The 19,968-nt window shown below is 34.3% G+C and overlaps 1 protein-coding gene and 1 long non-coding RNA gene across 2 annotated transcripts in view; both read right to left on the bottom strand.

The window, feature by feature from the left end:
* The window catches only part of LOC5575668 (non-specific lipid-transfer protein), a 32,691-nt gene extending 14,358 nt beyond the window's left edge, over positions 1–18,333 (bottom strand). Inside the window, exon 1 of the mRNA XM_001662077.2 lies at positions 17,939–18,333. Within this exon, the coding sequence (XP_001662127.2) occupies positions 17,939–17,983 (45 nt within the window). The 5' untranslated portion in view covers positions 17,984–18,333. The remainder of the gene's footprint in view (positions 1–17,938) is intronic.
* Positions 11,347–12,406, bottom strand: LOC110677223. Its single transcript, XR_002501036.1, has 3 exons — positions 11,976–12,406; positions 11,840–11,906; positions 11,347–11,775 (listed from the first exon to the last, which is right to left on the bottom strand). It is a non-coding gene; the product is annotated as an uncharacterized LOC110677223 (long non-coding RNA).
* Positions 18,334–19,968: the final 1,635 nt, after the last annotated feature.

A 19,968-nucleotide genomic window follows, 5' to 3' on the forward strand; every position in this document is an offset into this window, starting at 1 on the left:
GTGAACTTTTTGCAAGTCTACACTTATAGTGTCGAACCATTCAAAGTTTTTTTTTTTTTTATTACATAAAAAAGTAAAAGGTAAAGGGGTGTTTTAAAAATATATATGTAAAATATAAAAAAATTATGAATAAGAGTTTATGCCGACACTCTCAGTGACAAACCATTCATAGTCAAATGTGCATTCATAATTTGTTGAAAAATCATACTAAATCCCACCGTTGTTACGATTAAATGTGCAGTCATACATATTTAACAGATTTGAAATGAAAGCATGAATCGAGCTCACCAACTGATCCTTCATCCCATCCCTGACTGAGCAGCCATAATCCACTTTCAGCTTCACTTACAGCTTACAGACTCCGCTCGGAAACGAACGAAGCGCAAACTGAGAAGAGAGAAAAAAAAAACAAAATCATTCCGGACGCGCGAAAGCAAACTCGAGCGCTTGGGCCTTCGTTTCGCATTCAATTTGGATCAATTAATTTTTCACGAAAAAGATAGACATAATGAGCACGTTTCAATCCTTGTTAAAGCTTATGTTTTGTACCTATCTGTTTGACGCTAGTAAACCGCGCGTTCAGGTTATAAATTCGTAATCCAAACATGGCTGTCACAATAACGATCGGTTCGCGCCTCTATTCACTATTTCAGGCACTAAGGCCGGAATTTTTTTTCTCATAGTGATATTGAAAACAATTTCACTAAAAATTGCCGTGTAACCTTTCAATATTTAAGAGATTTTCTATGAATCAAGTAATCCTCAAGCAAAATTCTATCGCAAAGGAACTATGTATCCAAATGTTTGTTATCTTGTATTCTTAATATTTCCTTTGTTGAAAAATGTTGATTCTATTTTTATTTGATGAAAAGAGTTTTATATGAGAAAAAAGTTCAACAAACATGACAATCTGTATTTTAGGAACAAACAAAAATCACTCTTTGAAGTTACTTCAAATTTTGTAGGTTCAGAGAAAACAAACTTAAACTTCATTTAACACCGGACTATTTCTTTTAACGGAACCTATAATACATAAATTAACCCGTATAGGCCTGAGTGAAAGCAAAAATACTAAAACCCTCACCGCTCTGCGAATACTAAACGGATTCAAATAATATTTTGTCAGTATACTGGCCCACATATCTAATTTCTAAAAGTGGCCAGAAGAACTCTGGAATATTCATGTTATTCCAGTGGGTTACTGGGTCAAGTCGGGTAAGAAAGTACGATTTTTTTTTGGGACATGCTAAGGTAGCTTCTTTTATTTGTAATGGCAATCATTTTAATTTGCATAAATCATCAAGATCTGTTATTCAACATTACATATGAAGAGTTTTTCACCGTTTAGAATGTACCGGTGTGGCTACTCGGACTTAATGCCCGGACGAATTGGCTATAGATTTGTTGGATATCAAACCGTTTCAATTATCTTAAATAGACTTAATCAGAAAGATTTTAACCGTATGTTAGTTAGACAATATTTTAGAACAGTTGTACAAAACGTATGCATAATTTGGACCATGCACAACTTTTCTTTAACCCGTATAGGCCTGAGCGAAAGCAACAAATTTAAAACCCTCATCGCTCAGCGAATTCTTAACACACCGAGGACGAAGCCTCAAAATCAGTTGGAACGCTAAATTCAACCCACTATATCTCAGCTGTCCTAAGTCCGATTTGTAAAATTTTGGCACCTACAGAAATGTATGGGCTTCTAGATTCATGTCAGGTCTTTGAAATATTTTTGGGAACTACGGTTTGATTTGTAGTACTTAAAACACCGGAGCAAGTCCTAAAAAAAATTCTAACCGGCAGTAATTTGTAGATAACTTAGAATTTATCGCGATAACCTATAGATTTTTTTATTGTATGATGATCGTATTAGTGTAATCGAACAATTGGCATTGAATTTTTCACTGATAGCCCTTCAAAGAACTACAATATATTCACAAAACTGCGTAGAATACAGAAAAAATGCATTTTCAACTATAACTTGAAATTTATCGCGATGACCCAAACATTTTATGATCTTAAAATATACTCATATTTAAGGCCATCAAATTTGCAGAACACTGATGATAAATTTCTGTTGGAAAAGCTACAATATTTTCACAAAATACTGAAAAATACAGGGAAATACAGGTTTTCTATAGTAATTTCTTATTTATCGCAATGACTCATCAGTTTTATAATTTTAAACACTTTGTATGTTCGTGAAAAACAAATTTGCTGAACATTGTTGATCGCTGTTTGTTCAAAGAACTACAATATATTCACAAAACTGCGTAGAATACAGAAAAAATGCATTTTCAACTATAACTTGAAATTTATCGCGATGGCCCAAACATTTTATGATCTTAAAATATACTCATATATAAGGTCATCAAATTTGCAGAACACTGATAATAAATTTCGGTACGGAAAACTACAATATTTTCACAAAATAGTGAAAAATACAGAAAAATATAGGTTTTCTACAGTAATTTCTTATTTATCGCAATGACTCATCAGTTTTATAATTTTAAACTCTTTGTGTGTTCATGAGAAACAAATTTGCTGAACATTGTTGATCGCTGTTTGTTCAAAGAACTACAATATATTCACCCCAAGGAATTTTGGAATATCTTCAAAATCAGATGACTTATGATCAATATCGACACAGATTCTAAAACTAGATGAATTTTTTGAGAGCTTGTGAAAAAATGGTGCAAAAATATTGAAAAACAAAAAAGTTATAACGATTTGAATTTGAATTTTGCGGTGAAAAATGAAGCTGCCGGTAGAGGAGTTAAATGTTTGGGTCACCGCGATAAATTTCAAGTTATAGTTGAAACTGTATTTTTTCTGTATTCTACGCAGTTTTGTGAAGATATTGTAGTTCTTTGAACAAACAATGATCAACGATGTTCAGCAAATTTGTTTCTCATGAACATACAAAGAGTTTAAAATTATAAAACTGATGAGTCATTGCGATAAATAAGAAATTACTGTAGAAAACCTATATTTTTCTGTGTTTTTCACTATTTTGTGAAAATATTGTATCTTTTCCAACAGAAATTTATTATCAGTGTTCTGTAAATTTGATGGCCTTAAATATGAGTATATTTTAAGATCATAAAATGTTTGGGTCATCGCGATAAACTTCAAGTTATAGTTGAAAATGTATTTTTTTCTGTATTCTACGCAGTTTTGTGAATATATTGTAGTTCTTTGAACAAACAGCGATCACAGATGTTCAGCAAATTTGTTTCTCATGAACATACAAAGAGTTTAAAATTATAAAACTGATGAGTTATTGCGATATATAAGAAATTACTGTAGAAACCCTGTATTTTCCTGTATTTTTCTGTAATTTGTGAAAATATTGTAGCTTTTCCAACAAAAATTTATTATCAGTGTTCTGCAAATTTGATGGCCTTAAATATGAGTATATTTTAAGATCATAAAATGTTTGGACCATCGCGATTAATTTTAAGTTATAGTTGAAAATGTATTTTTTCTGTGTTCTACGCAGTTTTGTGAATATATTGTAGTTCTTTGAACAAACAGCGATCAACAATGTTCAGCAAATTTGTTTCTCGTGAACATACAAAGAGTTCAAAATTATAAAACTGATGAGTCGATATATAAGAATTTACTGTAGAAAACCTGTATTTTCCTGTATTTTTCAGTATTTTGTGAAAATATTGTAGTTTTTCCAACAAAAATTCATTATCAGTGTTCTGCAAATTTGATGGCCTTAAATATGAGTATATTTTAAGATCATGAAATGTTTGGGTCATCGCGATTAATTTTAAGTTATAGTTGAAAATGTATTTTTTCTGTGTTCTACGCAGTTTTGTGAATATATTGTAGTTCGTTGAACAAACAGCGATCACAGATGTTCAGCAAATTTGTTTCTCATGAACATAAAAAGTGTTTAAAATTGTAAAACTGATGAGTCATTGCGATATATAAGAAATTACTGTAGAAAACCTATATTTTTCTGTATTTTTCAGTATTTTGTGAAAATATTGTAGTTTTCCGTACAGAAATTTATTATCAGTGTTCTGTAAATTTGATGGCCTTAAATATGAGTTTATTTTAAGATCATGAAATGTTTGGGTCATCGCGATAAATTTCAAGTTATAGTTGAAAATGCATTTTTTCTGTATTCTACGCAGTTTTGTGAATATATTGTAGTTCTTTGAAGGGCTATCAGTGAAAAATTCAATGCCAATTGTTCGATTACACTAATACGATCATCATACAATAAAAAAATCTATAGGTTATCGCGATAAATTTCAAGTTGTGTACAGGCATTGGCAAAATTTCGTTTTTTTTAGGGACTTGCTCCGATGTTTTAAGTACTACAAATCAAACAGTAGTTCCCAAAAATATTTCAAAAATCTATCATGAATCTAGAAGCCCATACATTTCTGTAGGTGCCAAAATTTTGTAAATCGGGCTTAGGACAGCCGAGATATAGTGGATGGAATTTAGCGTTCCAACTGATTTTGAGGCTTCGTCGTCCGTGTAAGTGAAGAATATCTTAGGCGGACAAGTGTTAATGGATTCAAATGATTTTTCGTCAATATACTGGCACACATATCTAGTTTCTAGAAGTGGACAGAAGAACGCGGAAATATTCCTGTGGTCGGAGTTATTTCGGTGGATCACTAGGTCAGGTCGGGTGAGAAGGGTACTGTGCATTTGTGCCCCTGGAGGTAGGCAAATTTAAGTCACAGATTTTTGCCAGAATCGGTTATAATGTGGCAACTACATGACGGAATTTAAAGAAAATTGCATCAGTGTAAACCTTTTGAGAAACGTTTGAATTGGATAACTATAAGTATTGCATTTGATTAATCCTACAAATGACCATTTTCGGGTCCCGGGATTTACGATCAAGTGGCCAATTTGTATCTGAACATCTGTGCCATGCTTATGGGAATGCATTTTAGTGCACAATTATGTTTGATTTCTACTTTTCGAGAATTGAAACGAATTAGTATCCAACAAATCTATAGCCGGTTCTTGCAAGCATTACGTCCGAATGGCCACAGCTGGTATATTTTTAACGGTGCAAAACTCGTCATTTATAATGTTGAATGTCAGATCTTAATGATTTATGCAAATTAAAACGATTGTCATTGCAAATAAATAAAAGTTACTTGGCATGTCCCAAAAAATAGCCCTTTTTTACTCGACTTGACCCAGTGACCCACCGGAAAAACTCCGGCCACAGGAATATTTCCGAGTTCCTTTGGCCACTTCTAGAAACTAGATATGTGGGCCAGTGAACTGACAAATAATCATTTGAATCCGTTGAGAATTCTCTGAGCGGTGAGGGTTTCCGAATTTTTGCTTTCACTCAGGCCTATACGGATTAAAAGTTGACAATTTGTGTGTTACATAAAATGCATAACAATTTGTAGCGTGACGAAATCATGGCCATACGTTTCTAAGCATTCTCAGATCATTTTTAAGAAAGTTTTAGTTTGACAGCAGCCTGGCTGCTTGTTCGTAGCTGGGAGGGGGGGGCACCGATACTACACACGAAATATGACACAAAGTTATTTCAAACTGCAAGAAAAATCCAGCTTGCCAATCAAGGCAGACTTGATGAAAATCGCTAGTTTACTTTTGTTGTGTACCTTCGATCGTTCTACACAAACATGGAAAAAGGGCCAAAGTTTTCTATGCATTTAATTTTCGTTTTTATTGGAAATAGCAAAATGATGCGTATTTGAATACTTTATACTCAATCAGAATAGAAGGTGCTATTGTGACATTTTTTTTGAATAAGCATGAATAGGTTTTTAATCCATTTTTGTCACATTTGATAAAATTCAAAAATGTGTTTTGATTTATTACGTGCTTTTACCATGTTTGTCCATTGTTCAAGATCTGGGCTCACAATGACAGTTCGTGACAGCAGAATTTCGGCTCACCTTGACGTACATAAATTTCGTATCGGTTTCTCCCTCCCAGGTTCGTAGTATTGGTCGTAGGTATCTACGAGGGAGGGATACTCTGACAAGGGTGTGCGTCGTCAAGGTACGCCTTGTGTACTGCCTTTCTTTCTTGTTGATGATAGCTTTTATCGTCCTTTACTTGTATCCATTGATCCTTGCCGCCTCGAAAATATATTCCAGTTCATAATCAAGCTTATTTTAGCTCGATAATTCTTAAATACTTAATTTATGAATTATTTAAAATCCTACCTTATTTTTAAAATTTCTAGATCATTTCGGGTAAAATAGTTCTACACATAAATCTTATTTAAGAAGATCGATCTGAGGTTCATTATGCAAGACACACACACAGGTTCATTATGAAAGAGACACAAAGTTTGTAAGTCGCAGACGAAATTTGTCTATCTGTATTTGTTCACTTTACTGATGATTTTTAGTGTTTTGCTTTTTGTTTTGTAAAGTTAAGTGAAGTGTTAAAAATTCAATTGTTTTTTTTTTTTTAATATTAAGAACAAGTTTATACGATTAACCTTGTTAGGATTACAACATTTTTTTTTACCATGCCCAGGTAAACAAATAATGCGCCCTGCCAGCTACCTATAAAAAAGACTACTTATCACAAATCTTGGACACTCAAAGAATTGTGGACACGACTTTCACAGATACCATGGTCAACATTTTCACAGAATCTTCAATATAATTCCATAGACTTTTAGTCACGATTTTTTTCGAATTCGATGCTTAATTTCTAAAATCCTGAAAAAGGTTACAAAATTACTAAGTAAGATTTGGATAGAGTCTTAGTTGAATTTATAATTCAGTTATGAGTAGCTTACTTTTGAAATGCTGGACAAAATTCTTTAACATTTCAAGGCAGGGTTTTGAAATTAATATCGGGTGAGATTCTGAAGGAATCCTAGATAAAATTCTTGAAAAATCCTGGACAGAACTCTCACTTAATTCTGATCAAGATTTTTGTATATGCTCAGGGCTGGTAGCAAGAATTGGTACCGAAAAAAGTTATTTTAGTGACCAAATTTGAGAAATAAGTGACTAAAAAGTGACTTTCTATTCTCGAAAAAGTGACTAAAAGTGACTTGAAAAGCAAGCCGTAATCAATTTTATTTCGATTCTAGTATACTGTTTTACGATCAATATCAATAATGATAGGGAATATTCCATATGATCTTCTGCAGGTAGTAGGTCTAGTTGAGTACCATATTTGGACATTTTTATTGTGCTTCCAAATTTACGAGATATCGCCTAGAATTTTTTCAAACAGGATAGTTTATATTTACGTAAATAATCCTTTTTTAGTAGATTTTCAATATTTTCAAAATTTTGTATCTTTTATATTACCAAAGTATTTTATATTGAACATTTTAATAAGAATTTGGAACATTTGTAAAATTAATTTTTTTATCATTTCACATTTCCATATAAACTCCAGCTCTTCAACCTAATAAGGTCAATATTTTTACGCATTAATCGATATTTCAAATAAAAAATAATGACAGAAGATCGCGTCCTTTAAACGCCGACTAAGGAAGAAATTTTCCATCAGTAAGTTTAATGGGAATACCTTCCATTAAACATTCTAAGACTTCCTCGTAAAATTACGACAAGTAACTTTTCGTTTTTCCGTAAATTATATACCTTCATGTATTCAATCTGTTTTTTTTTAAAGAAAAACCACGAACGAAAAAAACTCAAACTTAAAAAAAATTCATATTTTTTGTGAAAAATTTTGAAAAATCCACGAGGAATTTCTAAAAAAAATCCTAGTGTAATTTCTGATGAAACTTGTGTGAGTTATAATGATGAATACCTACAAGGATAACTGAAAGATCTCTCGAATTCTTGATGAATATATGTATTGATAAATTGCTATGATAATAAAAGCATATTAATCCATCAATGGTCGGAGCAATGACTGTAATAATTGCTGTAGTATTAACTAGTGTGGAACCTTGAATGAAATTTTAAAGCATCTATGCAGGTCTGGAAACTGTATTTGAAAAAATATCAGTGAAGTGTTTAAGCCGTAGTAATAAAATTTTAAAGAAATGCTAGAGAAATTTCTAGTGGAATCTAATGAGGAATCCCAGATGCAATTAATCGAGCAATTCTTGGAAAAGATTTTATCCAATAATAGCTTAAGTAAGTTTTGAGAAATTCCGGAGAGTAATTATGGATGAATTTTTGAGAGAATCCTTATAAAAATGCCTGGAATAAATGAAAAATGCGTAGGAATTATTGTAGGGTTTCTTGTAAAAATGTCGATTTTTCTCGAAAACTCTATAATAAACCTTTGGGGAAAAACTTCTGTAGGGCTTGCGGGAAGAATCATAGAAGTTGAAGTTGAAGAAATCTGTGAAAGAATCAGCCCAAGTAACCACAAGCATTATCAGGGTGTCTACTCATTTACAGAAATGAAATTCCCTAAGATTTCCAGGTTTTTAAAAACAATTCCAGGATGAGCAAATCCCTCAAAATATACAAATAGTACACTAAACACTTTTTTTCAAATGAAAGGTATCCTTGAAAATATTTTTTTAATAATAAATTTCAAAGTATTTTTCGCCTTCATAAAAGAAATTATCTAGGTAAAGTGTTAACATATAAAAAAATGATGTTTTTTATTTAACTGCCGCGAAAATCAAGAATGTTTATCAAATGATCTGGAAGTGCCTTAAATCATCAGTCAGATTTGAAAAAATAGACTATTCGATCTTAAAAAAAAATATCCTTTCCCTTAAAATGGGATCCAAGATTTCTGGAAAGTGTTTCGGTATTTTTTTTTCTTCGGGGAAATCAGGGCTGGTAGTTTGGAGAAAAAATAAAAATAAATCTGCGGTGAATTTTGAAAGAAAATCCTAGTGTAACCTCAGATGAAGCTTATGTAAGTTCTAAGTACTCCTTAAAGAGCTCCTAAATTAGAATCTTCAAATAATGTCCTACATGATGTTTTGAAGAAATTACTTGGACCAATTCGGACCGAATCCCTGAATTTTGAATAATCCATGGATATTTTATTTGAAAAATTATTAGAGAAGTGTTTGAACCGCAGCAACAATATTTTGATGATATATTGGATACATTCCAAGATAAGTTTCTGGAGCAACTTAATGAGGAATCCTATGTCAAATTTATCGAGGAATTCTTCGAGAATTCCATCGAATAAAGCCTGATGAACTTTTGGAGCAATTCCTGAGAGTAACAGTGGGTGAATATTTGAAAAAATCCTTATGAAAATGCCTGGAATAAATGAAAACATTGGCTTAGGGATTATTATAGGATTTTGTAGGAAAATGTCGAAACATTTTTTTTCCAAAATCTCTAGAATAAACTTTTGAGGAAGCGTTGGAATGCTTTAGGATTTTTGGACCAAATTCTGAAGAAATGCCTATAAGCATCCATTGAAATCGCTGTTAGTATCTGGGGAGACATTTCTGAAAGTATTCAAGAAGAAATTACTAGAATGACTAAAGCATTCCTCGCGAGATCTAAGAAATATCATCAAGAACTTGTGGAACAGTCGCCTAATAAGGTGGAATAGTCACCTCAAAGCCTAATAGTTATTGTTAGCAAAACTGTAATGTGTAGCGAAACCATAATTTACAAATAGACAGAGTTTTTACATGCCGTCATTGAACATCAATAGGAAGTTTTCGTTTTGACGCACCGCAGGATAATAGGCTTTATGGCAAAGGAGCTTTTTTGTGTAGAATGTTTGCGCGCCTAGATCGAAAGTTTGTTCGCTCGTATGGAGAGGAAAAGGTACAGTCCAGTAAAAAACAAAGAGGAAAGTTATCGAAAGACATGAATGAACAGGCAACAGTCCATTGATAGATTTTGAAGAGTAGTGTTCTCGCGGAAATTACAGTGAAATGAAGTTTGAAGTTATTCGGAAAATTAATCCCATGCGTTGTCAGTGAAATTTAGACCAATCCGGAGAAAACCCCAATCCCCTGAGCTGTCGTCGGAACAGTTATAGTATAATTTTGTATCAGAATTCACTGCAAGCAGATTCAAAAAGGGACTTTAGAGATAATTTTCATTAAACTAGACTTTAGGGACCATAACCAAAAATAGAGACTTGCATTAAAATAGTGATCAAGTATCTTGAAGAAAATTTGCTAACTTGAAAAATATACTATTTTTCGTGTCTGTTGTAATTTTTGCTCTTTTCTTACAAAGTTTATTATTTTGATATAATAGATGAAAAAACATTTCTGTAATTTTTTTTAATGTTTTCAACTTATCAGCTGCTTATGAACGACACCTAATTGGAGCTGTACTTGCCTTTACCAATTTGGTAATCTTAAGTGTCTTTGTCTAAACATGTTTTATGCTGAATTATTAAAAATCGTTGTCAACTAGCGTTTTGATAGCGGCGCAGCCGAAATTTTTTTATATTGAGGAGATTTGTTGTCACAAAAAACGACATATTATACCATCTATTACTGTTTCAAAATAATTTCCCTGAGTGGAGCCGAAATTCCCTCAGAATTCCAGGTTTTTCCAGGTTGAATAAAATTCCCTGATAATTCCAGGTTTTTCCAGGTAGTCGACACCCTGATTATAACAGTGCACGTATTCTACTGCATTTCAACAACATTGATGTAACATTGCCTTTTTTATTTTTTTTTATTTTTTTTATTTTTTTAGTATCATTCTAAACATTACATTCATTATTTCTTATATCTAGGTGTTCTGTGTTATTAGGCAACACTATCATCCTAATTTAATAAAACAGAGCTTGAGCTTGAGCTTGAGCTTGATTGGCCGCCCGTGGATGCTACTCCAGTATCGCCAGATCAGCTGCACTTACACAAGGAACCAACCGAATGACTGCTTGGGACTAACAGGCATCCTCAGTGTATAAGTGCTGGTGATCGTCTATTTTTAGGCAACAATGGCACCTGCCACGTCAGAATGCAGACCAATGAGGGGAAGGGGGAGGAATTGATGATGCATTGAACTGACTCCCACGTAGACCGTATATTCCACTGCATCCACGTCAGTTCATGCGGGAGTGTATGGATTGGGGGAAAGGCATGGCAGAGAGGTTTGCTTTTGTGGTTAGCAGACTGCCTATGTATCAGGCGTAAGAAAGGCGTGCGCGTGGAAGTAGGAAGCGTTAGGGAAACGGTTTCTTGTCCGTCTCTGGTTCTAGCGTTTGCTATGAACGAATAGTATGAGTGGGATATATTTAGAATGGAAGATAGAACACGGAGAAAAAAATATGGTAAACACAACCAAATGCTAGCTGTTTTCAAACTAAAGTTTAGGTTGATTTTTGCACAAACAAAATTTTAGTTTGATTCAGCCTTGTGCGGTGGTTAAAACAAACAAACATTTTAGTTGTTTTTATCTCAGTTTCACACTCAAATTCAACCAAAGTTTGTTCAAAACAAACAAAATATTGGTTATTCAGTTTGACATTTGTTGAAACAACCAACGCTTTAGGTTATTTTAAACAAAGAAAATAAGTTTGAAGTTACCAATCTTGAGTTTGTTGCAAACAAATTTCTTGTTTGAAATAAACATATCGTTGGTTGCTTGTAGGTTTACTGTTTTTCGATTCATATTGACTTATCATTTTTGAAGATAACTAAATTAATTAATACTGCATTTGAACAAAGCATGTATTTCTTCTTAAGATTACTGATTTTTACATATATCTAATGAAGTTGATCCACATTTTGCATCTGCATTCTGCGTTGAATTTTCTTTTATTCAATATGGCCAAATTTCTTGATTTGCTCGCAAAGATCTTGCTTTTTAACGATGGTGAGGCAATGTCGATGTATTTCTGTAAACAACACATGAGTTTTAATGTCTTGCTATTGAAATTTTAATACCTGATGGATAAATACCTTTCTCTATCAAGGGTGAAGCTTAGGAATCTTTTCAATGGATCTGAACTCATGTTGATTGTTGATTCTGGAATCAAAATTTAAAGTATAATTTATCTATGCGACAATAGACTACTGTATTACAGATTTACATTACCTGGTTTCACCTCTTAACTGAAAATAGTTGATAAAATTTGCTCAATCATCAACTACATAATGAATCAAACTCCGTGGATATGAAGCAAACAAACTAATACAGATCGTTGGTGGCAGTGATATATAACAACCCACATTTTGTTAAAAATAAAATGAACTTTTGTTAAAAACATATAAATTATCAGTTTGAAACAAACAAAATTTTATTGAGAACAACCTAATTTCTTAGGTTGACACCAACCATGAATCTATTTTGTTTCAATAAAAATCAGGGGTTTGCATCAACAAAACTACAGTTGAAAACAACCAAAACTCTACATTGAATTTCAACCAACAAAATGGTTGTTTCAAACTAAGATCATTTTTCTCCGTGAACCAAGTGAGAGATATACAACTACAAAGTACGAGGAAAGGGACGGGCCTGGGATTGAACCCATGACCTTCTGCATATGAAGCAGAAGCGGTAGCCATCAGACCACCAACCCCGTCATATCATCCTAATTTAATAAAACAAATCTAAAAGTACCATTGCCTTTATTCGACATATTTCAAGAGCTGTCAAGCAATATAGCATTAATTCTACATTACAAATGTATCAATGCACTAATATCACATTATAAATTGCACTGCTGCACTAATGTTACTTTATAAATTGCTTTATTACTTTATCGTCGTTTTTGCATTAGTGCAACTGTAAAAGGGCCCTTTCCCACTTTTAAACTACTTTAATGGTAGGCTTACGGCAATGCAGCTACATTATATATACAATGATATAATGCTCCATGGTTACTTGGGAGTAATCTGGAAGAAATTCTGAGATTTTTTCTTCAGAGTAATCTCTGTGAAAATTGCGTAGGAATGCTCTAAAATTTTTAGTATAAAATTGAGAAGAAATTCCTCTGAGCTTCTATTGAAAAAATGCTGGTGGCATTCCTGGTGGAGTTCTTGAAAGTATTCCAGAAGGAATCTCTGGATAAATAGTTACGTAATAGTCTCTGGAGGTTTCTCTGCAGCCTCTAGAATGTTGCACCAGAATTCATTGCAAGCAGATCAACCATCTATGTCCGACGACTTTAATCGACAGTTTCTTTATAAAAAAGGGTTTTGGAAAAAGTAATTCAAAAAACAATATTTCAAAGGGTCTATTTTTTTCAAAATCAGTTTAAAATTTGTTGGTTGTTTTACAATAGTAAACTGATTGCTCACCAATAGTTTTACTATTCAAAAAGTTAGTTGACTTTTGGATTAATCTGATAAGTATAGAATCATAATCTACTATCGAGTAAGGGAGAGTACTCGATATTTCGTATCTCGATATCGAGTTAGAGAACCACAGTAAAAGTTGGTTTTCATGGCTACTGCGATGGTCCCTCGGATCGCATTTGCACTGATTTTGTGTTCCATAATTCGATACCTCCCTTACTCGATGGCCCCTTCAATATCGAGTTACGGAGAGTTGACTGTAGAAACTAATGCATAGTATTCCTCTGGTTCGGTTTGCCTCAAGTTCGTCAAAAATAATTGAGCTCTGGAGCTACCATGGGAAAGAGTGGGCCATGGCAAAAAAGTGACTTTAGACATCATATTGATTATAATGTCTTTAGAGACCTTAACTAAAAATAAACACTGCACACAGATCTGCTTACCTGAAAATATACTATTTTTACTTGCTTTAATCTTTTCCTACAAATATTATTTGTTTCATATGCTCATGAAAGATACCCAACTAGAACTGGGAATCGTATTTGCCTTTCCCATTTTAGCAATCCTAAGTCCTACTTCCTTATTTAAACAAGTTTTTCGGAATAAATATTAAAAATAATTTAAAGTGAATTGACTGAATACCTCAAGATGTAACAGCGGCGCAGCCGAATTTTTTTTTTTGATTGAAAAAATGTTGTGTTATAAAAAGGACATATTCTGCCATAATAATTAGGCGGCATCCACAAATTAAGTAACGCTCTAGGGGGAGGGGAGGAGTAGGCTCAAGCGTTACGGTTCATACAAAAATTCAAAATTTCCCATACAAAAAGCGTTACGGAGGGGGGGGGGGGGTAAGGGGGTCAAAAGTTTTTAATTTTAGCGTTACGTAATAAATGGACGCTGCCTTAGTGGTTCGAGGTTTTTTTCTTGCGTATAGCCGAATTTTAATGTTAATTCCAGGTTTTTCAGGTTGAATAAAATTCCCTGATAATTCCAGGTTTCCCAGGATTTTTCAGTTAGTAGACACCCTGCTAACTTAAAACTTAGCCTAAATTAAGAAGGCCGATTCAAAATTTTCTCCCGAAAAATTAGCTCAAAATAGTTGAAAAAAGTGACTTTTTGACGAAAAAAGTGACTTTAGTTGAAATGGCTTCAAAAAAGAGACTTTAAAGTGACTGGCCTCAAAAAAGTGACCAAGTCACTAAAAAGTGACTCGCTATCAGCCTTGTATATGCTTGATCAAAATATTGACACATTCCGGGTCATATTTCTCAAAATAACGAATGCAGTATTTCAAACAATACTAGGTGGGATTTTGGAATTATTTTCACAGGATCTAAAAATGGGATAGATTGTTCAAAATATCCTTGGCAACATTATTGCATGATTTCGAAATCTAGCAGCTAAATCTAGCAGATGTTCTTTCTTTCAATTTCACCTTGAGAAATTTGCTGACTTTTGTCAATTTCATGTAAATGCATTTATGTTTTGTTTTGGCCCCCTACAAAAAAAAAACATTTCTGCGATTTGGTCCGTGGATCAAAAGTCATAGAGTGTCTAGAAGTACATATTAAAAGTGAACCCCGATCTGCATGAGGTATCGTTCAGATTAGCAAGAGCAGTCTATCCACGTTATAGGTCACTTGCATTTTTATCTAGCCCCACCCGTTTCAGCTTGCCCCGGTGTACCTTATTACGTCTTTGATAACGGAGGCGGTCTGAGCAGATATTATGAAAATATACCACCAGGCACAATACACATATACAAGTAGTATAATAAGTTCACTAAACATTGAAACGGATATTGTTTTAGCACTTGCTATAGAATTTTTTTCTGAACTGAAGGCAGAAAAAAAAAACAATCAATTTAGACAATTTATCTTAAATTTTTTTTATTATTAGTGCAGCAATTCTTACACCTGAAAATTGACTAGGAATCCCATTAAGGTGAAGCGGCGTGTAACTCAAAGAATCATTAGAATCATCATTGATGTAACAGTAGTAGTGTCGCCTTTCCATGTATATTTTCAAAACAAACAAACAAAAAATATAACATTTGTGTTAAGCATATTTTTATGTAAACACATGGGAAATTTAGTAGATTGACGAGTATTGGAAATCAAAATCAACTGTTCAATCGTACATATCAAAAGAAAACATTACAATTTAATGAAGGGCAACGGAATTTCTCTGTTTTTTATTGGATTCATCGCATATTTTTGATACGCATCGGTACGGTTTATGTTTGCAAGGGATGACGGTGTTGCCAGGTGATTGGTGACAGATTTTTCTAGCAATTGTGATATGCTTGTTTTCGGAACATTTGCTGCATATTATAAAAACTTATCATTTTGCAAATAGTTTTCCATCATAAGATCACTGATTTAATTAAATTTTAATGATTTTTGTGATCAATCCACATTAAATGCTATGATTTTACAGAAAGCAACTCTGACATCACTGTGCTCAACGATCGCGATGATTGTGCACACACGATAGACGCGTCCCGACGCATCGCACTGTGGAGCTTTTCAATTATTTTGGGTGGTCCAAATCGATAAACACTTGGTATGATTTTATGCTTCGTAGAGATGGTTTCTGTAATTTGAGTGAATCGAAAAACAAACAACGTATGAGTTTCAAGTTTCTATGCTTTGCCCAACCTTTCCGCACTGAAAATTAATACAACAGAAAAAAAGTTCGATATTTTAGACTATAAACACAGGCATGTCTCAGTGTGCGATGGCGGCGTCGATTCGCAACAAGTGAAAACCATCGCCATAATAGTTTTGAGTGATGCGGTTGATAAAACTTTATAAATATTGAAATCCCGGTGGAAATGTGTTCCTTTAAGGAAAGTGAATAAAAGATTTGTTTAGTGGAAGTGTAGTGAACGCAATATGGGATCCAAAATACAAATGCTTGCCGCTGAATTACAATCGAAAACGTAAGCACCTTCTATTTACAAGTGTAGTTGTGTGAGGCAATGAAATGCGGCATGAAATCGGAGATTTTTTTGGAGAATATAAATCTCATGAATATTGTCGCTTAATTGATAATGCTGTATCTGAAAGTGTTGATTAAACATTGAAATACCACCTGAAGCATTTATCTTCGCATAAATTATACATTAAATCAGGTGATAAGCAGTTATATTTCATCGATGTTGCAAATACCAATACTATCATAACAATATATAAATGATTTTGGAAGAAGCCATTTTGTGATGACGCACCAAAAGGCCTTAAAAGTTAAACATAACGATAATTGTCGAAGAATATCTAGTGAAGAATTCTTCCCAAAAGCACCGGTACTTCCTCTACAAATTTCACAAACATCAAACCCATTAAAATAATTTATGTTATTTTAATTATGTTTAAAAATTTTCTGGATTATTTTTAAACATAATTTTCTAAGAATTCATTTTGAGAAAAAAAAGCTTCATTGTAATTCCAGCAGCCGTTTCTCAAATAGTTCCTAAAAAATCTCGAGAAGATCAGAAATGCCTAATTTAGCACCATACACATTCATCTTCTATACTTTTTTATCTCTATTGATGCACGCAATGTGAAGTGGTCAATGATACGCGACATCACCCATATTCCATACTAGTTTACCGATTTGTTTAGGTTCAAAACATTCTAATCAATATTTCTATTGAGACCATAATATGTACTACTAAGCCTACCATGAGGGAGGAAATTCTTTGCGAGTCATTTTGATAATCGCGTTCATAGCTTTAATAGAAACAGCATATCATTTGAGAACTGATCACCATTTACGTCACATCAACAAGCCCAAGGACAAGGGCTTTTTTTCACCCTAAGAGACAGATTTAATCCCCAAGTCACCATCATTAAAAGGTGGCAAAGTATCTCTCATTGGCGCACATGATTTTTCCATCCAAGCAGTTCCTTTCCCCGTTACATAATTTCACCGGTATACATTTTAGCGGGCTTTTGCCGTTTATTCCATACACTAAACAAATGTAAATTAAGTAGCGACTAAGTAGACAGAAGTAGACTAGTCATCCTCCAAGGCGTTAGGAACGCAATTGTGCGAATGGACTCAATGACCGCGCTCCACTGTTTAAGTGTAACTTATGCATTTTTTTACTGACTAATATAGGTTATCGGTATGTGCTATAGGTATGTATGGCGATGCCAATCTGGAGACTTCCTTGAGTAATGGATTCATATTTGCAATTTTTAAGTATCTACTTAGCCAAATATCTCCGAATTGTTCAATAAAATGAAATCTTAAGTAAAATATCGAGCATTGATCCGTGCAAATACAATGCATTCAAATTCTAATCTTTAAAGATTGCATTACACGCGAGATTTGAGATTGGAGTCAGAGTTCAAAGGTTGACGATCATTCTTAAGTATACATATACGGTGTTAATGTAGGTACAGACATACAAGTGTGTAAACGATTAGCTTTTTCTGAGCTAATGACAAAGAAGATTCATTAAGAAAAATCTAAGACTTTATCAAATTATCTAGAAGATACAAGACTGATTTCCATTGGAAATAGTGACTAGTACATCTAGTCTCCCACTCCTTTTGCGACCTTCGCTCTTTGTGCATTACATGCACAAAGAGTTCCATCATTACACAATATGTAATTACGGTACGGTGAATACCTGCTGCTTAGCACTCTCAATAACCTACTCTTCAAGTACGTACAACCTGCCGTTTGTTGCGCGAGAAAATGGTATGAAGCAGAACTGGATAAGCAAGAAAACCATCAACGACTTACCTTGGTCATTCCGACTCCGACGACGTAGACCTTTGGAACACCCATTTTGCTGCTGCTTCCTTTGCTTCACACGGATTGATTGAGAGCTCACTTTCGTTATCACTCTGCGTTCTGGCACTGGTATAAAACCTTCGGGAACTAGGCCGCACAATCACAACACCGATCTTTCTCGGTTCTGTTCTTCTGCGCGATAGATTTGCGTGTGGCGATGGAATCTATATAATTGCACCAATAATGACGATTGCAGCCAGCCGAGTTGTGCGAAACCACGTACGAGTGGCCAAGTCGAGATCGAAACACGAAATGAATTAAAATCGCCACCAGTTCTGGCGTAAAAGAGGAACGAAACGAAAGGCACTTGAATCAACACACGTAGAAAGACTGATTACGCAGCGCAACGAGCGCAACGGCACAACACAAACACCGTCGTCCCGACGGATGACAGTGCGATGAGTTTGACAGACACCAAACAGAATCTGTCAAGAAGTCATCGCATCTGGCAATCCCAGCGGGCTTAAACTTAAGGGATTGAATATCGAAGGGGCGAGACAAACCAATTCGATAATCACTGAGATAAAAACTCAATTATGTTTTATGTGCAGCACACATAGATTTTCACATTCAAGCCTGATTTGCTGCTGAACAGGAATCGCTTAAGAAATTTCTCGCCGATTCCTTGCAGAAATTTTCTACAGAGACTCCCGTTTGAACTGACATCTCTTTTCAATTGTGTACTGCGATCAGAAAAAAGCGCTTCCGTGATCGATTCCTTGCAGGAATTTGCCATGCATCAAGATAGGCCAAGAAATTACTTGTCAGTAGCGAAACAGGCTTCAAGCTTTGCACATGAATTCTAATAATGATGCAGATAGAACCAGGAATTTTGTAGCCCTTCATTTACGTGCGGCGCACGCAGATATCAAGCGTGTGCTAGAATAAGGGCGTGAGTCGCATGATCGTATTATCTTCATCGATGCGCGAGATAACTAGCTGCGCTTCAAATAATAAAATCAGTAAAATTCTAACAGTCTGTCGAGACCCATTCGATGTCGATACCAAAGACGAGAAGATGAAATGAAAAGCAAACTCCGATAAACAGGATCACATTTACATAACGCAATTGGGTTGTTTAGTTATGAAAAAAATATCATTTTTTGTAGCTTGATCAAAAGAGCACATTTTTCTAAGTGTAACACGATTTTATTGCGCTTTAATATCTTCAATTTGATACAATAATTGATTAAAAAAGTTTTCATTCCGTCGGCTTAATGACATTTCAATTTACATAATGACAGCTCGTCCCGAAGTAAAATTCGCCGAGGGGTGATTCAAACGCGATTTCCATACTAAATTCAAACGTGTTTTAAAAACAGTTCCAGGGCACGGAAAATTATGAGATTTTGGATTCTGGCTCAGTTTTTAACGTAGAATCAGAATATGTGAAAAACCGGATACCCCTAAACAAGCCAATTGCATCATCTGTCTAGGAACGAATAGGCATTTAGGACTGCGCTCGAGATAAGAAACACGACCACGCGTGAGACGAATGCGCATAAGAAAGCATAGGTTAATATTTTATCTCTGTTTATCCTTCAGAAAGTATACGATTAGATCCTTTAAGCGTTACAAATGTTGCGCAATTTTATCACTTGTCTTATTTGAATAGGCTCTTCGGATCTGGCGGAGAAAAACGATGAAAACAACGATAATTTAGGAGTTCTACCAGGTTCGAAAGGGACATAGTATATAAGCATAAAACAAATAAAATTTAGCCTTTCCAGGGACGAATATGTGGGCAGAACCACTGCACGCGAAGCGAACTAAACGGAAAAAGGAACCGAAAGGGATTTCACTGAGAATAACGAACACGAGACACGTTCGATTTAGGAAAATATTTAATTCGCGTGTTTACTTTACAAAGTACAGGTTGATAATGAAAAACGGAAGTTCACCGCGCTACTTCAGTGCGCTTTATTTTGTTTCTGTTAGGTTGGCAATAGCCCACTGCTAAAAGTATGGATGATCAGCAG

This window comes from Aedes aegypti, chromosome 2 (assembly GCF_002204515.2).
Source record: "Aedes aegypti strain LVP_AGWG chromosome 2, AaegL5.0 Primary Assembly, whole genome shotgun sequence".
Classification (NCBI taxonomy): domain Eukaryota; kingdom Metazoa; phylum Arthropoda; class Insecta; order Diptera; family Culicidae; genus Aedes; species Aedes aegypti.